The sequence below is a fragment of the Conger conger genome, chromosome 14 (genome assembly GCF_963514075.1).
Source record: "Conger conger chromosome 14, fConCon1.1, whole genome shotgun sequence".
Classification (NCBI taxonomy): Eukaryota; Metazoa; Chordata; class Actinopteri; order Anguilliformes; family Congridae; genus Conger; species Conger conger.
The window spans coordinates 43759053-43782169 of NC_083773.1; the positions used below are offsets into that span (position 1 = coordinate 43759053).

The following is a 23117-nucleotide window of genomic DNA, read 5'->3' on the forward strand; positions in this document are numbered from 1 at the left end:
ATGTCACAATTTACAACTTTTATAACCTTATATCTCACCAAGATATAAGGCTTCTTACACATTTCATACCAAGACTGGAATATCATTAATTTCCAAAAGAACATCCGGTCCTTATTGGTGCGTCAGAAATTATATCAGTCGCCTACAACCATTTCCCAGATATGCGTTGTGTCCCCCAAGAAAACACAGGGTTCACCGACTTAATCAGAACAATTCTGATGGTTTTTTTTCTGAACACAGATCTGAGGACATGTGGAGTGCCTAATTTGTATCAACACCATCGCCCCAATCCGAATTTACACTTTCTGGCGAATTCCTTGTGGACATCTGAGGTACTATATCCTACAATATAAATTTACTAATTTATATGTTCATATACTGCTAGCTAGCAAGACGAGTCAGAATTCAAGAGTCAAGACCTGAAAACGGCCCCTTGACAAAACACGTAACCTCGGGGGGAGGAAAAAAACCTACATAAAGCAGCTACAACCACGGGAATGGTCCCTTCAACAGGAGCCTACGGCGGCACACAGGATGAAGGAAGGCGGAGCTGCTTTCCGGACACATTTCCAGTGCTGGAGAATGGTCAGACCACACACACACTCCAGGAGAAGACAAACTGATGAGGATGAAGATGAAGTCCATTTCCACCCAACAGCCATGACACGGATCAAAGGGACAGGAAGGCATGACATAAAAATCGACTTGACTTTACACACACTCACTCACACTCACACACAGCATAAGTCTGACACGCTATTAGCTTAATATTCCATACTGTGTGGCTGCCCCAAAGCACTCAAATCACTTTCCATAATTCAAAATGGACACAGAAAACAAACATCAACACACATACATGAGTGAACATTCCATTTCCTTACACATAACCTTATGGGCTCCCTCCTTCCCTCTCCCCCTCCCTCCTTTTCTCACTCCTCCCTCCCTACCTCTCTCCCCCTCCCTCCCTTTCCCCCGGACCTATGGCCGCCATCACCACCAGCCCAAAAACAGGCGGACGGAGTGTAAGAATGGTGACAGTGTAGTGCTTCCTTCATCCCATTTCTAAGATACAACATGGACAATATCTGAGCTGAGAGTCTGAGGGGAAACTTCAGGATCCCTGGTTTATTTGTCCTTTTCTCTGGGCAGTGAGGCGTGTGATGGAGGGGCAGGAACAGCTGCTCGGAGGAAGTTCACACGTCTGAGTGAGGTTAAAGGAGAGTAAAACAGCAGCTGTCCCAGGCCGGACGTGGGCGTCGTGATCTCCGTCCCCCGGACCCTGTGGGGGCGCGGCGGCTCTATGTGTTCCGGATGCCCAGGGCCTGCTCCAGCTCCTGCCGACGCTGCTGCACCTGAAACAGCACAGAGACACACAGGGAGTCACACAGAGAGTCACACAGAGAGTCACACAGAGTCACACGGAGCCACAGGGAGTCACACAGAGACACAGGGAGACACACGGAGTCACACGGAGTCACACGGAGTCACACGGAGTCACACGGAGTCACACGGAGTCACACGGAGTCACACGGAGTCACACGGAGTCACACGGAGTCACACGGAGTCACACGGAGTCACACGGAGTCACACGGAGTCACACGGAGTCACACGGAGTCACACGGAGTCACACGGAGTCACACGGAGTCACACGGAGTCACACGGAGTCACACGGAGTCACACGGAGTCACACGGAGTCACACGGAGTCACACGGAGTCACACGGAGTCACACGGAGTCACACGGAGTCACACGGAGTCACACGGAGTCACACGGAGTCACACGGAGTCACACGGAGTCACACGGAGTCACACGGAGTCACACAGAGACACACAGAGTCACACAGAGTCACACAGAGAGTCACACAGAGACACACAGAGACACACAGAGACACACAGGGAGTCACACAGAGACACAGGGAGTCACACAGAGACACAGGGAGTCACACAGAGTCACACAGAGACACAGGGAGATACACCGAGATGCACAGTTAGTTACACAGAGATGCACAGGGAGATATAGTTACACAGAGATGCACAATTACACACACTCTACAGGTCAGGAGAGCAACACAGTAACACACACACTCTACAGGTCAGAGGAGAGCATCAGTTATACACGCGCGTGCACACACACACACACCCTACAGGCCAGGGGAGAGCAGCACAGTTTCCCACACACTCTACAGGTCAGGGGCCAGAGCTCTACACACACACACACACACACACACACACACACACACACACACACACACACACACACACACAGACAGACACACACAGACACACACACACACACACACACAGATGCACGCGCAGAGAGACACATACACATACACACAGATGCAGGCAGACACACGTATGTACACACACACATGTAGGTAGACACACGTATGTACACACACACATGTAGGCAGACACACGTATGTACACACACACACATGTAGGCAGACACACGTATGTACACACACACATGTACACACATGCAAACATATACTCACAGGCACGCACGCAGAGACACATACACACATCCGCACGCACGCACGCACGCACACTTTTCAGTGACACAGAGCTTACTAGATATGAGTTGAGCATTCATTCACAGATTTGTATTCATTGGAGGAATTTCGTGTTGAAAATTTCACAAAAGGAATAGGCTGGGCGTGAAATAACTTCCCGGCTTGGCGGGCTGTCAATCACATGAAAAGGTTTTTGATATACAGCCGTATATGGATGATCTCAGAGTTTGTGAGCTCTGAAACAGGAAATCTGAGTATCCAATTTCCCAATTCCGATCAAATTTTTGGAATGGAATGATGACAGTAACCATGCATGGGTGATATTGAAAATATGGTCACTGGTTTTCTGAAGCAAAATATAACCCAAGGCCAAGGTAAACTGACACAGAAAAGAACAAATATAATTTCTCTATGAAGAGAGAGAGACAGAGACAGACAGACAGACACAGAAAGAGAGACAGAGAGACAGACAGAGAGAGAGAGAGACCGACAGACAGACAGAGAGACAGACTCACACAACCCAGCGCGATGCATCTCCGTGCTCCAAACACAGACATCAGCGCATCTCAAACACAGGCTCTTCCTGGCAGTTATGCTACAGGCTAAGAAAATTGATTCGATTCTGTTTGTGGAACACTTTGTCGCAGGTCGATTATTATCTGCATTCAGTCATTATTATGGACAAGACAAACGAGGAGGGGTGACATTTTCACAAAGTGCCAACCCCCACTCCATACTCATTTAACAGGTAGGACAGGTAGGTTTCCCAGCCTAGTCCCTTACGTCACTAGCTCAGACCGGTAACACTGGCAGCAACGTGGTTCTGCGTTCCTGACGCCAGGTGAACGTTTCTCCATGCTTATGCCATGCCATGTACCTTTAGGGCCCTTTTCTCCCCATAACTCTTCTGTATGTAGGATGTATGTAGGCAAGAGCCCGGCACCCTGCTGTCATTCCCGGGTGAAATCCTGCTTCTCACGTAGAGCCCGCTCACCTTAGAGTAGAAGTATCGGCAGACGGCCTCCTGAGCCCAGGGCTGGAAGTAGAACTCGGCTCTCCTCTCCTCTTCTGGGTTTCCCACCACGTCCGTCATCGTCTGCAACGCCACACAGACGCAATTTATACACTTCAATATTTGTATTCACAGCAAATCGGCAGTTTATGATCGGATTATCTTCTGTGGCAACATTTTTTGATCACTTCCCAGTGATGGGGGGTTATGGGAAATGTAGTACATGTAAATGGGGGTTATGGGTGATGTAGTACCTTGAGGTCCCTGCACTGGGACATGTAAAGGGGGATTATGGGAGATGTAGTACCTTGAGGTCTCTGCACTGGGACTGCAGCCAGTCGTTGATGAAGCCCTGTGGGTCACGGGCGAAGCTCAGCATGAACTCCCTCTGCGTCTTCAGGTGGTTTATGGTCTCAATCGTCTCGTGGATCTGCAGGGACACAACAGTGCCCCCTGTGGATGGCTGTGTGGGCTTGCAGCTCTGAGGTTGCGGGTTTGAGTTTCGCACCTTTGAGCAAAGCTCTTATAACCTGAATTGCTCCCTTACAAAACCAGCTGAATACATGGACTTGTGTGCAGGTATGAACGTTGGTCTGAATAAGGCTAAACGCCTAAATGTGACAATGTGGGCGTCGAGGTAATCACTGAATTCCACTTGTTGAGTGAGCACCCTCCTAAAGATGGTTTGCTTTTTGGCTAAGAAGCACACGTTAGCAGAACCACGCTGACGTTCCAGGCTGCTGCGCTGCTGTTCTCAGGAGGCCCCGCCCTTTCTGCCTGTCCGCAGGGCCGTGAGTCTCTCACACCGGGAGTCTCTCACACCGCGAGTCTCTCACACCGGGAGTCTCTCACACCGCGAGTCTCTCACACCGCGAGTCTCTCACACCGCGAGTCTCTCACACCGCGAGTCTCTCACACCGGGAGTCTCTCACACCGCGAGTCTCTCACACCGCACACGTCTCTCACACCGCGAGTCTCTCACACCGCGAGTCTCTCACACCGCGAGTCTCTCACACCGGGAGTCTCTCACACCGCGAGTCTCTCACACCGCGAGTCTCTCACACCGCGAGTCTCTCACACCGGGAGTCTCTCACACCGGGAGTCTCTCACACCGCGAGTCTCTCACACCGCGAGTCTCTCACACCGCGAGTCTCTCACACCGCGAGTCTCTCACACCGGGAGTCTCTCACACCGGGAGTCTCTCACACCGGGAGTCTCTCACACCGCGAGTCTCTCACACCGCGAGTCTCTCACACCGCGAGTCTCTCACGCCGCACACGTCTCTCACACCGCGAGTCTCTCACACCGCACACGTCTCTCACACCGAGAGTCTCTCACACCGCACACGTCTCTCACACCGCGAGTCTCTCACACCGCACACGTCTCTCACACCGCGAGTCTCTCACACCGCGAGTCTAAGACCTTTTTGCCGAGTAGACACCCCTGCACCTGCACACAGGCCCATCCCACCCCCTCCAAAGACGGCCAATGGCTGCCACGCCTGATGACTGACTGGTCATTCTGGTTATGAGAAAATATCATTCCTATTTTATAATAGGCACAGTCTGTCCGTGTTCATGACTTGTATTTGGTTCCTGGTTAACTGGCACACAAGTGCTCTAGTGCTGCGGCTCAGTGGTCATTAGGTCAGGTCTGGGCCCGAATCAGGCACAGTGAACACTGTGGTGTTGGAAATCTCTGAGGATGCAGCTATAACTCCAGTCCTGGAGGGCCGCAGTGTCTGCAGGTTTAACTCCAGTCCTGGAGGGCCGCAGTGTCTGCAGGTTTAACTCCAGTCCTGGAGGGCCGCAGTGTCTGCTGGTTTAACTCCAGTCCTGGAGGGCCGCAGTGTCTGCAGGTTTAACTCCAGTCCTGGAGGGCCGCAGTGTCTGCTGGTTTAACTCCAGTCCTGGAGGGCCGCAGTGTCTGCAGGTTTAACTCCAGTCCTGGAGGGCCGCAGTGTCTGCAGGTTTAACTCCAGTCCTGGAGGGCCGCAGTGTCTGCAGGTTTAACTCCAGTCCTGGAGGGCCGCAGTGTCTGCAGGTTTAACTCCAGTCCTGGAGGGCCGCAGTGTCTGCAGGTTTAACTCCAGGCCAGGAGGGGGTGCTGTGTCAGGCTGCATGGACGGTGTGCGCTGTGACGCTCTTACCTTGTTGTCCAGGCCGGCGATCTCCTGCTGGCTGGCAGTGGAGAGCAGGAAGGAGTTCATTTGCGTCTTCAGCGTGTCGTCCACCTCTACATCAATATCGTAGCAGGCAGTCTTCTTCTGGTCATTTGGGTCCACACTGAGGAGGGCGTTATAACACAGGGTTTCACTGGCTGTATGTGTATATTCTGAAACACTACAGCTAAGCTAAACCTCTCTCAAACACTACAGCTAAGCTAAACCTCTCTCAAACACTACAGCTAAGCTAAACCACTCTCATGTTACAGCTAAGCTAAACCTCTCTCATGCTACAGCTAAGCTAAACCTCTCTCATGCTACAGCTAAGCTAAACCTCTCTCAGGCTACAGCTAAGCTAAACCTCTCATGCTACAGCTAAGCTAAACCTCTCATGCTACAGCTAAGCTAAACCTCTCATGCTACAGCTAAGCTAAACCTCTCTCATGCTACAGCTAAGCTAAACCACTCTCATGCTATAGCTAAGCTAAACCATTCTCATGCTACAGCGAAGCTAAACCACTCATGCTATAGCTGAGCTAAACCTCTCTCAAACACTACAGCTAAGCGAAACCTCTCCCCTGCTACAGCTAAGCTAAACCTCTCTCATGCTACAGCTAAGCTAAACCTCTCTAAAACACAACAGCTAAGCTAAACCTCTCCCCTGCTACAGCTAAGCTAAACCTCTCCCCTGCTACAGCTAAGCCAAAACGCTCTCATGCTACAGCTAAGCTAGGCTAAGCTGCACAAGCTGTTTCGAGGCACCGTGGTTACCTGATGATGTGGTTAATGATGATCGGCTCAGGAGGCATCAGCAGGGCATGTAAGCGCTGTGGAATCTCAGAGAACTTCATGCGGTGGGTCTCAAAAATCTGAACAGAAAGGAAAATTCCATATGAAAATGGGCGAATAGTTTTGGAACAAATGAATGAATCCGGAAGCTCTGAATTCTGTCTCATTTTAGGAGAAACAAAAAGCATTGTGTACCCCTGCCAAAAGATGGTTGTTGCATCAGCCTGGCCTGTTCTGAACAGGGTCATTGACCTTGTGTTTCTGTAATATTACTTCAGTTTTACTGGTCTTTTTTTGATAGGGTGGATGATATACAGATATGAAGGTGTGAGTCTCACCTGCTAAGGGTGTGTGTGCGTGTGTGTGAGTGTATGTGTGTGTGTGTGTGAGTGTGTGTGTGTGTGTGTGTGTATGTGTGCGTGTGCGTAAGTGTATGTGTGCGTGTGTGAGTATATGTGTGCGTGAGTGTGTGTGAGTGTGTGTGTGTGTGCGTGAGTGCGTGTGTGTGTATGTGTGCGTGTGTGTGTGTGTGTGTATATGTGTGAGTAGGTGTCTCACCTGCTGCAGGTACTTGTCACAGTTGATGAACTCCCTCTCGTGGGGGTCCTGCAGCTTGTGTGTTTTGACGTACTGCCACAGGGCCTGTATGATGACGGGCCGGGTCTGGGTGTGGATGCCCAGCATGCGGGCCAGGCGGGGGTCCAGCTTAAACTGGGGCGGCTGCAGGGAGAACAACACCCGCCATCAGTACAGGGCCTCAAGCACTACACACACTTTACATCTGTTTACCTGTGATCAACCTGTTATTACCTGTGATCAACCTGTTACCTGTGATCAACCTGTTACCTGTGATCAACCTGTTACCTGTGATCAACCTGTTACCTGTGCGCAACCTGCTATTACCTGAGCTCTGCCTGTTATTACCTGTGATCAACCTGTTATTACCTGTGATCAACCTGTTATTACCGGTGATCAACCTGTTATTACCTGTGATCAACCTGTTATTACCTGTGATCAACCTGTTATTACCAGTGCTCAACCCATTATTACCTGTGCTCAACCTGTTATTACCTGTGCTCAACCTGTTATTACCTGTGATCAACCCGTTATTACCTGTGCTCAACCTGCTATTACCTGAGCTCTACCTGTTATTACCTGTGATCAACCTGTTATTACCTGTGATCAACCTGTTATTACCTGTGATCAACCCGTTATTACCTGTGATCAACCCGTTATTACCTGTGATCAACCCGTTATTACCTGTGATCAACCTGTTATTACCGGTGATCAACCTGTTATTAACTGTGATCAAACTGTTATTACCTGTGCTCAACCCATTATTACCTGTGCTCAACCTGCGTTTACACAACCCCAGGCCAGCGTGTGTGTGTGTGTGTGTGTGTGTGTGTGTGTGTGTGTGTGTACGCGTTACCTGGTAGTCCAGCATCAGCAGCACAGTGCAGCGCACACACACATCCCCCGGCCTCTTCACCTGGAACCCGTCCGTCTCCTGGGTGGTGCCGGTCCTGTGCCACTGAGAGAGGAGACCCAACACTTACACTGAGAGAGGAGACCCAACACTTACACTGAGGGGGGAGACCCAACACTCACACTGAGGGGGGAGACCCAACACTTACACAGAGAGGAGACCCAACACTTACACTGAGGGGGGAGACCCAACACTTACACTGAGAGGAGACCCAACATCCACACTGAGGGGGGAGACCCAACACTCACACATCTACACTGAGTGGGGAGGAAGACCCAACATTCACACTGAGGGGGGAGACCCAACATCTACAATGAGGGAGGAGGAAGAGACCCAACATTCACACTGAGGGGGGAGACCCACACACCTCCACCAGGTGGTTATCCGGGCCGTACAGGTCCTTCTCCAGCTCGATCACCAGCGACTTGAAGAACGAGGAGAACTTCCTCTTCTGCTTGGTGGCCTCGTACTTCGACACAGCAGTCTGCAAGAGGAACACACCCACTCTCACACACCCGCTCTCACACACCTGTTCTGTTGAGAGGTATGACCACATCACACTTCATCACCTCACCCCAGCCCTGGTCTTTCTCGTTCAGCAACTGAGGAAGTGGCGGGATGGCTCAGGCTTCCTCTCACATGGTTCCATGTTGGCATGGTTACCCACATTAGTGATGCTGACACTTGTGTTCCTCCGCACGGTTAAATCACTCAGGATAACAGTCTAATAACCTCATGAATTAGTGTTTGCATGCCTGTGTGTCTGCGAGTGGGTGTGCTCTTTAAGTCAGACAGAAAGCAAGTGATTCCCAAGTGGAGGGCTACTGTGATGGCTGTCAACACTTGAAACACATGAAAGCGATGTCCAGCAATAACACGGCTTTATCTTATGACACTGCAGCTACGACCACCAATAACATCAGAATGCTGTCTAGTGCAGTAAAAATGGATAAAACCACCATGTTCCCAAAAAGACAGCACTGTTCATATTGACATTTTTCCTGTTCCAAACGAGGATGGCTGAGCGCCTAGAACAGCTGCAGTGATGCCGGGGTGCTGTTTGAAGCATGGGGGGGGGTTTCCAACAGGAAATTGGGCGGGGCGTGGAACGGAACCTAAAATCTCCAGCGCCCCCCTGGGACCTGAGACCCCCAGTGCCCCACAGCGCGTAGGGGCCCAACCCCGGGGCCCCAACACCATGTAGGGGCTGAACTCACGTCCTCCAGGAGACGGCCCTCCACACGCAACTCCCATGATGCAACAGTGCCCTCGCCGTCCTCCGCGTCGGGCTTCGCCGGGTTGAAGGTGTTGGAGATGAAGATGCGCAGCTTCCTCTTTTGCTAAAAGAAAAAGCAGAAAATGAAAACATTTACAAGAACATTATGAATATTCCAAAAGGAAGATATTTATACCAAATACAATGAACATTTCAATAGAATGCAATGGATATTTAAACCATTTCAGCCCAACAAGAAGTGGCTCCACCCAAAGAGGATTTTGGCTTTGGTTGAGAAAGTTGAGATTCTATTTTTTTTAATAGGGGCTCAAAACAAAATAATTTGGACATTTATTAATGTTTTTATTTTATATATTTTATTTTTTTCCCCGAAACACATTTAAGTCAGTCTTGCAGAACCATTTGCTTTCATTTACCAGTAGTGACTAACATCGGCATTTGAACATAACAGCTTCATGGTTGAGATATTAACCATGAAGCTGTGTAATTTATGTTTTGTTCCAAAACATAAATTACACTGCTTTGTGCTTAAAGAAACAAAGCTCCGAACAATTTTCTATACTGTAATATATATTACAAGTTAAATATTATAGTGCGAGCCATAATTCATTGGATAGTGACACATTTTTTGTTAATTTGGTTCGGCACTCTAGCACTTTGTGGCTGAAAGGATACAATGACAATGAGGTTGAAGAGCAGACTGTGACTGTATTTTCATCCATACCAGATGAACCGCGCAGAAATGACCGCATTGTCATTGTATCCTTTCAAACTCAAAGTGCAAGAGTAAAATAACAATATGGGTCCCTGTCCAGTGAATTATGGTGCTCACGGTTATACAGAGTAATCTTCTCCAGGCTCTACCTTGATGGGTCTCTTCAGAGCCTCCTGGATGTCCAGTCTCTTGCGCATGATGGTCTGGTCCAGCTTCCTCTCGAAGGCCAGCAGGTCCATGTAGGCCTGAGATTCCGGGACCAGCTCCCTGATCTACAATTTGCAAAGAAGTACAGAGATGAGCCACAGAAGTTCTGGAACAAGGTTTTATGGACTGATGAGACGAAGATTAATCGCTACCAATGTGATGGAAAGGCCAAAGTGTGGAGAAAGAAGGGATCTGCTCATGATCCAAAACATACAAGCTCATCTGTGAAGCATGGTGGAGGAAGTGTCATGGCTTGGGCTTGCATGGCTGCTTCTGGAGTGGGCTCACTAATCTTCATTGATGATGTAACTCATGATGGTAGCAGCAGGATGAATTCAGAAGTCTACAAAAACATTCTGTCTGCCAACTTACGGAGAAATGCGTCCAAACTAATTGGGAGGAACTTCATCATGCAGCAAGACAATGACCGAAAACACACTGCCAACACAACAAAGGACTTCATTAGGGAGAAAAAGTTGAAGGTTTTACACTAGCCAAGTCAATCACCAGACGTTAACCCAATTGAGCAGTGCATTTCATCACCTGAAGATAAGATTGAAGGGGAACCCCCCTCGAAACAAAAAACAGCTGAAAACTGCTGCAGTAAAAACTGCTGTAGTAAAAGCCTGGAAAAGTATCACAAAAGAAGAATGCAACAGTTTGGTGATGTCAATGGGTCACAGGGTTGATGCAGTTAGCAAGCATGGGAAATGCTACGAAATATTAAGGGTTATTTACTTAAATACTCTCTGTTCCAATACTTTTGCTCACCAAAAATTGGGTGGTCTGACACCAAAGTTCTGTTCAAAGTGTAAAGGTGTAAATACCAGGAAATAAAAGCTGAAATTCTGAACTCTTGTCTCATGTTCATCTTTTCAATACTTTCGGCGGGGAATATGTACGTGTGTATATGTGAGGGTGTGGCATTCTCTTTCAACAGGTAAGGTTAAAAAAAGACCTTCACTTGAAGTGATTATGTGGAATTAGGTGGTGAACGTTTATTCTAGAATATGTGTCTGGTTTCTCAGGTGAATGCGCTGGTTGGCTATTCATCTAGGGAATGCCAATTAAAGAAGAAGACTATCGTACAGTATGTGCAATAACCCACAGCACCTGCTGCGGTCTCATTCATAATTGTATGCAACTGATTGTTGAGATGGAAAAATATATTTTTTTATTTTATTTTATTTTTAAAAAAAATAAAAACCAGACACTGACAAAGGATTGCATCTACAATGTACTGCTGGCAACAATATTAAAGGTTGTTTTGCAAGATACAGTGTGCAGGAGTCCAACTTCTTTATGAAAATGAAAATGAAACGCCTGCACACCTACAACTCAATCCAGTTTCTTCAAAAGCCAAGTGGTCACAGTTGTGTTGGAGAACATAATGAGACTAAAGGCCTCGAGTGCAGCCCTGTGGAGGGTCTGTCCTCTCCCACACAGCGGTCCTCCACTTAAGCACGATGCTGGGGTCCTTTATGTCTCTGTGCTATAATACATATAATGCATGTAAAACCAGTGACTGCCCGGCACGGTGTGAATGTGTGACGGTGTGAATGTGACAGGCACTCACCCTCTGGGGCAGGATCTTATCAGCCATCTTCTTCTTCTTCGCGCTGCGGAGAGGTGAAAATCACATGAGGAACCGCAACAAAGCCCCACAATGAGAGACTAAACTCCAATCCACAATGAGAGACTAAACTCCAATCCACAATGAGAGACTAAACTCCAATCCACAATGAGAGACTAAACTCCAATCCACAATGAGAGACTAAACTCCAATCCACAATGAGAGACTAAAGTCCAATCCACAATGAGAGACTAAACTCCAATCCACAATGAGAGACTAAACTCCAATCCACAATGAGAGACTAAACTCCAATCCACAATGAGAGACTAAAGTCCAATCCACAATGAGAGACTAAACTCCAATCCACAATGAGAGACTAAACTCCAATCCACAATGAGAGACTAAACACCAATCCACAATGAGAGACTAAACACCAATCCACAATGAGAGACTAAACTCCAATCCACAATGAGAGACTAAACTCCAATCCACAATGAGAGACTAAACTCCAATCCACAATGAGAGACTAAACTCCAATCCACAATGAGAGACTAAACTCCAATCCACAATGAGACTAAACTCCAATCCACAATGAGAGACTAAACTCCAATCCACAATGAGAGACTAAACTCCAATCCACAATGAGAGACTAAAGTCCAATCCACAATGAGAGACTAAACTCCAATCCACAATGAGAGACTAAACTCCAATCCACAATGAGAGACTAAACTCCAATCCACAATGAGAGACTAAAGTCCAATCCACAATGAGAGACTAAACTCCAATCCACAATGAGAGACTAAACTCCAATCCACAATGAGAGACTAAACACCAATCCACAATGAGAGACTAAACACCAATCCACAATGAGAGACTAAACTCCAATCCACAATGAGAGACTAAACTCCAATCCACAATGAGAGACTAAACTCCAATCCACAATGAGAGACTAAACTCCAATCCACAATGAGAGACTAAACTCCAATCCACAATGAGACTAAACTCCAATCCACAATGAGAGACTAAACTCCAATCCACAATGAGAGACTAAACTCCAATCCACAATGAGAGACTAAACACCAATCCACAATGAGTTGGATGGAGCTGATTATTTCCATCATTGGCAAACTTATTAAATCAAGGAAAATGATTGAAGACAGGTCAAGACCAATAATTTGTTTCAATTGGTAGAAACGGAGCAGAAACGGAGCAGAAACGAATGACGATGTTTTTAATGGTCACACAGAGGTCCCACTCACTGCTGGCTGCGGCTCTGCTGTTGGACCTGCTGGATCTGTTGGGGGGCGGGTCTCTTGCGGGACGGGTCCATGAGGGGCATGCCCGGGCGGGCCCCGGGGCTGCTGTATCCGGGGGGGCCCATGGAGGGGCCCTGGGGGGCCAGGCGGCCGGAGGGGGGCAGGCCAGGCCTCTGTGGGTGGGGGGGGGGGGAGGTTAGCACAGCTCCCACCGTAACCTGTGCCACTAGGGAAGGGTCTAGGCGGAACCACTTTAACTAAAACAACACCCGTCTTCAATACAGTTCTGTAGTACAAATTATATATCATACTTTACATATTTACATGAATTACATTTATTTAATAATTCAATAAAGCAACATAGCACATGTAGACATATGAAAACAGTATGAAAACAGGTTACACATTCAGTCGGTGCACCGTACACCAGGAGTGGTAACAGCAGTAATGTACAATCGCATCGATAAGGCAAAAGGTCCAAAACTAACTACAAATACTTTCCTTGGCTACATTGGCACGTTTTGATTATATGACACGTATTTATGCACGCAAATAAACATGACAAAGCGTTTCAGTTTGCTTCATAAATAATGTCTTCGTTATATAGCAGTCACTAGCTTAGTGAGCTATGCATACTTGATTTCGGGAGTGCTTTGAGCCCAACATGTCTCCAATTTATTCCTGGTAAGAAAATCAGCAAACCAGGTTTTGAAAAAAGCCATGCCTTCTAGGCACAAGCAAAAGCAATGGCTTTAATAAAAACACTGATCACTCGTAGAGCTTCAGATCTGGGGTTTAGCGCACAGTGCCTTCTGAGCAACGGTGTGCTCACACAGCCAAAGAAGATTCATTTGACAATTTTACAGTCTCTATAAAACCGGCCCGTCTCTACCCGAGTCCTTCTGTAAACGGCCTTTAGTTTCATCTCACGGAGAGTGAAAAATCATTAAAAGCCATTATTGAAGAATGCCTGAGCCCATCGCTTTCAGCTAGCGAATGTATACATGCACGCGCGTGCCAGGGGGTTTCCTGGCTGAAAATGAGAGAAAGGCGGTACTTTAATCGTGATCACGTGATCAAATGCAGGAAGTGCTGAAGCAGTCAGCCACCGCTTAAAAGTAGTCAGCTGGGAGGAGGCGGGGATAAAATAATAATCCAAAGCGATTTACAGTTGATTAGACTAACCAGGGGACAATCCTCCCTGAAGCAATGAGGGGATAAGGGCTTTGCTTAAGGGCTCAACAGCTGTGCGGATCTGTGGTGACACCAGGGCTTGAACCACCAATCCTCTGGGGCCCAGTCATGTACCTTAAGATTGCCCAGCCAGTCAACTCAGTTGACAGTGTAAGGAGCTCAGTTTTCATAAAGTTTACTGAAATGAGGCTCTTCAGCTGAAGACATGAAGCCGCCTGCGTCTATAGGCCTACATCACCCTGCGAGATGCTGCACATCTGAGACTGACTGACCTACAGCCGTCTGCGTCTATAGGCCTACATCACCCTGCGAGATGCTGCACACTGAGACTGACTGACCTACAGCCGCCTGCGTCTATAGGCCTACATCACCCTGCGAGATGCTGCACACTGAGACTGACTGACCTACAGCCGCCTGCGTCTATAGGCCTACATCACCCTGCGAGATGCTGCACACTGAGACTGACTGACCTACAGCCGTCTGCGTCTATAGGCCTACATCACCCTGCGAGATGCTGCACATCTGAGACTGACTGACCTACAGCCGCCTGCGTCTATAGGCCTACATCACCCTGCGAGATGCTGCACACTGAGACTGACTGACCTACAGCCGTCTGCGTCTATAGGCCTACATCACCCTGCGAGATGCTGCACATCTGAGACTGACTGACCTACAGCCGCCTGCGTCTATAGGCCTACATCACCCTGCGAGATGCTGCACACTGAGACTGACTGACCTACAGCCGTCTGCGTCTACAGGCCTACATCACCCTGCGAGATGCTGCACACTGAGACTGACTGACCTACAGCCGTCTGCGTCTACAGGCCTACATCACCCTGCGAGATGCTGCACATCTGAGACTGACTGACCTACAGCCGTCTGTGGAGCTCAGTGATAAACAATGAATTTACATTTATTCATGCAATAACTGTTAAACGAAGTCTACAATCTGTTTTAAATATTATTTATATTCTCCCTTCCAATAAAAATGAACTCTCTCCTTCCCCCCATCAGACACACAGGTCTCTACCCGTATCTCCGCCTGCCTGAGACACATCCAGAGCTGGATGGGCAACCACCATCTCAACCCAGATAAGATGGAGGTGATCTTCATCCCTGCTTTAACCTCTCCCTTCTCTGATTTCTCCATCTGACTAGGGGATACCACAGTGACCTCATCACCTAGTGCAAGAAACCTTGGAGTGGTGATGGACAACAGGCTATCCTTCTCCAAGAACATCGCTACGGTGACCCGGGCGTGCAGGTTCTTCCTGTACAACATCCGGAGAATCCAACCCTTTCTCACCACCTACTCCACTCAGCTCCTTGTTCAAGCAATGGTCCTGCCCCGCCTGGACTATTGCAATTCTCTGCTGGCTGGCCTTCCAGCATCTGCCATCAGACCCCTACAACTCATCCAGAATGCTGCAGCCCGTCTGGTATTCAATGTTCCCAGACATTCACATGTCACCCCCCTGCTCAGCAACCTCCACTGGCTGCCTGTTATGGCTCGCATCAAATTTTAAACTTTGGTGCTCGCATACCAGGCAGTTAAAGGATCAGCCCCTGTGTATATTCAATCCCTTATCAAGACCTATACACCAACAAGACCCCTCCGTTCTGCCACTTCGTGCCATCTGGCGCCTCCCCCTCGCCACACCTGCACTTCACGCTCATGACTGCTGTCTGTCCTGGTCCCACGGTGGTGGAATGACCTCCCGGTGAATGTCAGAACGGCAGAGTCTCTGACCTCCTTCAAGCGCAGACTGAAGACCCATCTCTTCAGGCTACACCTTTCCCTCCCCAACTCACAATCACTGTGATTAGCCTTAGACCGTAATGGCACTTATGTATAGATATCGTTACATGTATAGGTATTGTTGTTTTTATTGGCTGTTGTTGTATTCTAGCTGCCAACAGTGGTATGCTAGTTTGAATGTTGATTGTACTCTTCAAGGGTTCTGAAATTCTGTATGTTTACACTAGGACTCGGAACTGGATAAGAGCGTCTGCTAAATGCCACGTAATGTAATGTACAAAATTGGGAGAGATCAAGGTTAATAGGCAATACATAAGTGTGTATATACAGTGCATGTATATTCACAGCGCTTCACTTTTCCCACATTTTGTTATGTTACAGCCTTATTCCAAAATGGAATAAATAACACCCCATAATGACAACATGAAAGAAGTTTTTTTGAAATTTTTGCTAATTTATTAAAAATAAAAAACTAAGAAATCACATGTACATAAGTATTCACAGCCTTTCCCATGAAGCTCAAAATTGAGCTCAGGTGCATCCTGTTTCCACTGATCAACCTTGAGATGTTTCTACAGCTTAATTGGAGTCCACCTGTGGTAAATTCAGTTGATTGGACATGATTTGGAAAGGCACACACCTGTCTATATAAGGTCCCACAGCTGACAGTTCATGTCGGAGCACAAACCAAGCATGAAGTCAAAGGAATTGTCTGTAGACCTCCGAGACAGGATTGTCTCAAGGCACAAATCTGGGGAAGGGTACAGAAACATTTCTGCTGCTTTGAAGGTCCCAATGAGCACAGTAGCCTCCATCATCCGTAAAAGGAAGAAGTTTGGAACCACCAGGACTCTTCCTAGAGCTGGCCGCCCGTCTAAGCTGAGCAATCGGGGGAGAAGGGCCTTAGTCAGGGAGGTGACCAAGAACCCGATGGTCACTCTGTCAGAGCTCCAACGTTCCTCTGTGGAGAGAGGAGAACCTTCCAGAAGGACAACCATCTCCGCAGCAATCCACCAATCAGGCCTGTATGGTAGAGTGGCCAGACGGAAGCCACTCCTTAGTAAAAGGAGTTTGCCAAAAGGCACCTGAAGGACTCTCTGACCATGAGAAACAAAATTCTCTGGTCTGATGAGACAAAGATTGAACTCTTTGGCGTGAATGCCAGGCGTCATGTTTGGAGGAAGCCAGGCACCGCTCATCACCTGGCCAATACCATCCCTACAGTGCTCCAGAGTGCTCTTGACCTCAGACTGGGGCGATGGTTCATCTTTCAGCAGGACAACGACCCTAAGCACACAGCCAAGATATCAAAGGAGTGGCTTCAGGACAACTCTGTGAATGTCCTTGAGTGGCCCAGCCAGAGCCCAGACTTGAATCCGATTGAACATCTCTGGATCAAAGATAGGAGTGCCAAGCTTGTAGTATCATATTGAAAAAAACTTGAGGTTGTAATTGCTGCCAAAGGTGCATCAACAAAGTATTGAGCAAAGGATGTGAATACTTATGTACATGTGATTTCTTGGTTTTTTTATTTTTAATACATTTTTCATGTTGTCATTATGGGGTGTTGTGTGTAGAATTTTGAGGAAAAAAATGAATTTATTCCATTTTGGAATAAGGCTATAACATAACAAAATGTGGGAAAAGTAAAGCGCTGTGAATACTTTCCGGATGCACTGTATAGTCCCCTCTGTTGGAACAGCAAGGCTTTTGTTTCTGCAATTCACTGCAGAGGGAGCTTGCTGCAGTGAGAGGATCAGTAGCATGACCGGGAGGAAGTGAATGTGTGTGTTACTATTCAAATCAATATTTAAAGCACAATTTCAGTAATGTGTATGAGTGCATATATATGCATGTACGCGTATGTATGTATGTGTATAAATATGTATGTATGTGTATGTATGTACGCATGTGGAAAAGAGGTAATGCACACATGGTCAGATGCTAATATGAAATGCATGCTATTTTCTACATTTATCAACCATTTACCTCGTTTTAAAATAAACACATTTGTCAAAGGAAAAAGAAATGCGTCATACAAAATTAAATCCCTTCCAATCACTGTGGAACATTCAAGGGATACATTTATCTATATTTGGACCCCGAGTTCCTACAAAACATTAAGGACACTGACATAGTTATCCTACAGGAAGCCCTGTGTCAAACAGAACGGTCCACTCTCAGTCTCTCAAGCTGCAGAGAATAATAGTCCCTCCATCAAAAAGCCCACTGTAAACCCAGGAAGAGCCACTGGCGGCATTTTAATCTGGTTCAGAGCTGACAAATTAGATCCCACAAGAATCAAGAACAGGAACCATCACCTGGCCTAAAATAGGTAAAACAATTCTCTATACCGACAGAAATATTTTTGTTCAATATACTTTCCACCTTCTGAATCCCCAAAATTACAGAGTAAACATTCCCTAATCTCCACACTGAAGTCTGCCATTCCCAGACCCAGGGAAATGTGCTGATGTACTGAATGCTCCGACTGACACTCAGCCTGACTACATCCATCCCCAAGGAAATTCTCATATATTGGGAAATAAGCCTCCCAATATTAAAACTTAGCCACCCAGAAACAGCTCTTGACCACCAAATAAACAAAAATGGAAGAAACCTGCTGCATCTCTGTCAAGACCTCGGCCTGTACGTTGTCAATGGCAGAACACGAGGGGACCTTTTGGGGAGATTTACCTATAGCTCACCATTTGGCAACAGCACAGTCAGCACACTGACTTTGACCCATTCTGTTTCTGAGCTTTCACAGTCAAGCCACTAACCCCTCTATCTGACCACAGCCAAATTGCCTTGCCCCTAAAAAGGACAGACACTAACACCACGCATACACAGCCCAGTAAGGTGTATAATTCTAGAGTTCTTCACTCAGGGGCAATGCAACCTCAGTCCCACCCGATTTAATATTTACATCAATGAATTGGCCACAATTTTGGAAAAATCTGGAGCCCCTGGCTACATGATAAAGAAATTCAATTCCTGATGTAAGCCGATGACCTGGTTCTGCCATCACCTACAGAACAAGGACTGCAGCAGAACCTGGATCTGCAAGAGCAGTACTGTCAAGACCTGGGCCCTGGCAGTAAATGTTAAAAAGACTAGAGTTATGATTTATGAAAAGACCCAGATCTCAGGAAAATAAATACTAATTTTATTTAGTATCAAACAAAATAAAACATCGCACAAATTATACTTATTTAGGTCTCACAATTAGTTCATCTGGAAGCTTTAACTGAAAGAGAAAGCCAGAAAGGAGAGGCCAGAAAATCTGAAGGGCCATTAAGAGGAATACAAATTGACATTCCAATCAAATCTTTAAAACTCTAACTGAACCTATTGTACCTTATGGCAGTGAAATGTGGGGTCGGCTTACAAAACCAGATTTCTCAAAATGAATCCCTGCATGTAGAATTCCGTAAAATGATACTACGTGTACAAAGAAAAGCACCTAATAGTGCATGCAGGGCTGAATTTGGCCAATATCCACTCCTAATCAACATTGAAAAAAGAGCATTTAAGTTCTGGCAACATCTAAACCACAGCGACCCCAACTCTTACCATTACAAAGCCCTGAAATGCCAAGAGCAGAGAACAGTCCTCTCAGTCAGAAGGTCTTGAGGCTGACTGCACTAACACCTAGCCTACTAACACCAATCAGCCTCAGGACAACGCCACCAAAACACAGGAAATTAGTGTAAACCTAATTATATCAACATAAAGAACAGTATATCAGCTACTGGAAAACTCAAACCTAAAGTAAACTTCATTGTTATCTGGTCCTAAAAAGACAATGCAATTTGGCAGATTACCTCACCAGTCAAAAATACAACATTTAGGAAACTATTGACAATGCACAGGCTCAGTGAGCACAGGCTGTACTGGAGACCAGGCTCCCACAGGGGAAAGGCTGAACTGGAGACCAGGCTCCCACAGGGGAAAGGCTGTACTGACAGTGCCAAAAACGAGGTGGAGACAGAGGCACACTTTCTACGACACTGTACAAAATATGAAACCGAAAGAGAAACATTGTTCAGAAAAATTGCAGAGGTTTGCCCAAATTTCACCCATCTCCCAGAGGGTAAGAAACTCCTCATTCTCCCAGGAGAGGAAGGGAGAAGCACAACCCTGGCAGGTGCTTCTTTTTCATGTTTCAATACGCACCTACATACATCCTGCCAATAAAGCACACTGAATTGAGAACAAAATAAACTGAAAGAGAAGTGAACTCCAGCCTCCTGGAGGAGGGAGAGGAATGCCCTGAAGCAGCTCCACAGTGTAATGAGGAAAAAAAGGTCGCCGGGTTCACTCTCGAACCCCATATACCCGAGCACTCGCACACCGCCAGACGGACGGCGGTAAAGACTCAGAATCGGCTCCCTACAGGCAGCGTACTCACCGAGCCCTGCGCCAGGAAACGGAACAACCGACTGCAGGTCTCTGACTGCATGGCTGCTGGTCGTCACAGCGATTCAGAGGGAATGACAGATTCCCTGCTCCCCGCAGGTGCCATGGAAACGGAGCGAGGATGCGAGAGGTGGAGACCAACGGTGTACGCACACGCGCACACACACACACACACACACACACACACACACACACACACACACACACACACACACAGCAGTACCCGCCATACTGCTGCTTCTGTACTTAAATGCTTTCCCCTTCCCTGGGAACAAGGTTTGAAAGAGGGGTCAGGCCGCTCATCCCTGCTCATCCATCCACCCACGCACGCACGTACCCATTCATTCATTCATTCATTCATTTATCCATCCATCCAATCACTTATTCATCCATCGCCTCGGTAATTCATCCATTCTATATATCAGGCAGACAAAGAGCCGTTAAAGTTTCACAGACTCCGTGGCAGCTGCATGACAATGCTTTAAATCTTATATTTCAGATTTAAAACCTGACTTTCATGCTCAGACCTTGATGCAAAATTAATTTGCAGCTCAGAGTTTCCGGCGCGAGACCACCTGACCCCTAACTTCGGCAGCGAATGAAAAGGAAGCTGCAATAAACAGCACATCGTGTTCAACCGCTCCTGACCATGTCCTATTACCCAGAGCCATTACTTTCCAAACACAATTCTCCGACCTTGAATCTGTCGGTTGTGAAAAGAGCACGGATTCCGCAGCGGACTAAGCCTGCGTTGTAGCCGCTTTGTGTTCAGGGCTCAGAGCATGGAAACGCAGGAAGAACAGAACATCTTTTCAGACGCGAAGGGACAAAGACCCCAAGGTTTCTGAGGGGGTGGAAGTCTAGGTAAAGGGAGGGGAATGCTTAGGGAAACTGCCTTGTGAGAGATCTCTTTAACACTGACGCGGATCATACCAATGCAGAACAGAAATGATACTGAATGGGCCATCAACAGCTTGACATTTTTAAAAATACAATTCGCCATCAAATTAAGTATGTGTGTGTGTGTTGCTGCTGGATTTCACTGTTACAGCAATTCATTGGTCAACTAAAGCAGTTAATTCTATCTTACCCGGTTTCTGGGGTTTGAACCGGTTGCTAATTTAAGGATAAAGCAAAACCTGCACGGGCTCTCTGGCCAGGGCTTCCCAACAACGTTCGCTGGACTGTATCCGGCATCACTTGCTTCGAAATGTTTTATTGGCTAGCTAGACAGCTAGCTAACGATGGGCCTAGCTAACATAACCTGCTGATATACTTTTACTTATCCTAACTACTAGCTAGCAAAATAACGGTTAGCTGGGTAGTGCTACCAGATAGTTATAGAAGTTAGTTTACAAATAACAGGTGGGACTGGCGGCTTAGCTACACGTTTCAACAAGGAATTCACGAAATGCAAGAAATACAGCTAAGTTAGCTAATGCTTTTTAACCAACTAGACAACGTTAACTATCGTTAGCCAACTGTACATTTCTGGCCTGACTTCACGTTATTGCTCATATTTAGCTGACATTAATAAAGCACTACTACTACTAAATGACTAATTGAAGTGCGGCAGCGCTATGAAATAACGATAGCTAGCTAACTAGGTACAGCTTATATGGTCAACTACAACAAGTTATTAGCAACGGCATACCTTATCATAGATAACGTCACCTAGCTAGCATTAGCAATCAACCGAACCGGCTGGTTAGCTAAGCTTGCTGCTAACCGTTGCACTGGGTTAGCTAGCTGGCGAAGCATGTACCAGCTTGCTAAATTTAACGTAGCTAGCTAGCTATCGAACTTAGGTACCTAACGTTATGTTGCTTGCTTATAATTGTAACAATTATAAGCAATAGCTACAATTCAATGCCACGGCTAGCCAAACAGGGGTTTTGCCCAACCGTGTCTCGCAGTGCCTAACGTTAACTGCCTAGCTGGACAGCATTATTTGTCTCCCAGCATCGCAGTAACCACGACCCCCTTCATCCCTTTCTCTTTGTTCCTCCTGCGATGTCCTACCGGGTATCCCGGGCCGGGCATTGGGGAACGGTAAAGGTGATTCTGTGCGCCCGGAGACGGTCCCATCCGACCGGCAGGGGTTCCAGGTCCCATTCCAGGTGGCCCACCTGTCACCGGGGGCCCAGGACCCATACTACCACCAACGCCACCAGTTGGTGCTGCCTGAAAGCTTCCGCGGGCCGCCATCTTCTCCATACTGGGAAAGAAGGCGCGAGGTCAACGAGAGCGGACTAACGCAAATACCGCGATAATAGAGTGTTACTTCAATCATACAAGCTGTGCTTCAGTACGGTTTCGCTGGTTGAAAGCTGATAGAACCGATGAAACTATACGAATATGTAGAATCGATTATTTGCAAGCATTTACAATAATTGTTAAAATAATTTAATGTGATGACGCTTCTTTATATTTGAACAAGGATTACTGTTGCAATTTGAACCACCACCAGATGTCGTTATGTTACTGATTGTATAGTTGTGTTTTGACGTATATACACTCACCGCACTTAGCCTATCCACTTATGATGCGTTGTGTGTTCTGATGCTCTTCTGCATACCACTGTTGTACAGTGTGGTTATTTGCGTTACTGTCACCTTCCTGTCAGCTTGGACCAGTCTGGCCATTCTCCTTTGTCTCTCATTAACAAGGCGTTTCTGTCTGCAGAACTGCGGCTCACTGGATTATTATTATTATTATTATTATTATTATTATTATTATTATTATTATTATTTTCACCAGTCTTTGCAAACTCGAGAGACTAGTCT

At 47.0% G+C, this 23117-nt stretch overlaps 1 protein-coding gene across 1 annotated transcript; it reads right to left on the minus strand.

Annotated features, from left to right (window-relative positions):
• Positions 1–962: 962 nt before the first annotated feature.
• LOC133109848 (SWI/SNF-related matrix-associated actin-dependent regulator of chromatin subfamily D member 1-like) lies at positions 963–22565 on the minus strand. The gene is made up of 13 exons (XM_061219539.1): positions 22354–22565; positions 12960–13129; positions 11704–11746; positions 10070–10192; positions 9186–9308; positions 8336–8452; positions 7912–8013; positions 7038–7199; positions 6462–6559; positions 5676–5811; positions 3834–3956; positions 3509–3610; positions 963–1352 (listed from the first exon to the last, which is right to left on the minus strand). The coding sequence occupies exons 1-13, from the start codon at positions 22546–22548 to the stop codon at positions 1299–1301; spliced, it is 1548 nt and encodes a 515-aa protein (XP_061075523.1). The 5' UTR covers positions 22549–22565; the 3' UTR covers positions 963–1298.
• Between the last annotated feature and the right edge of the window lie 552 nt (positions 22566–23117).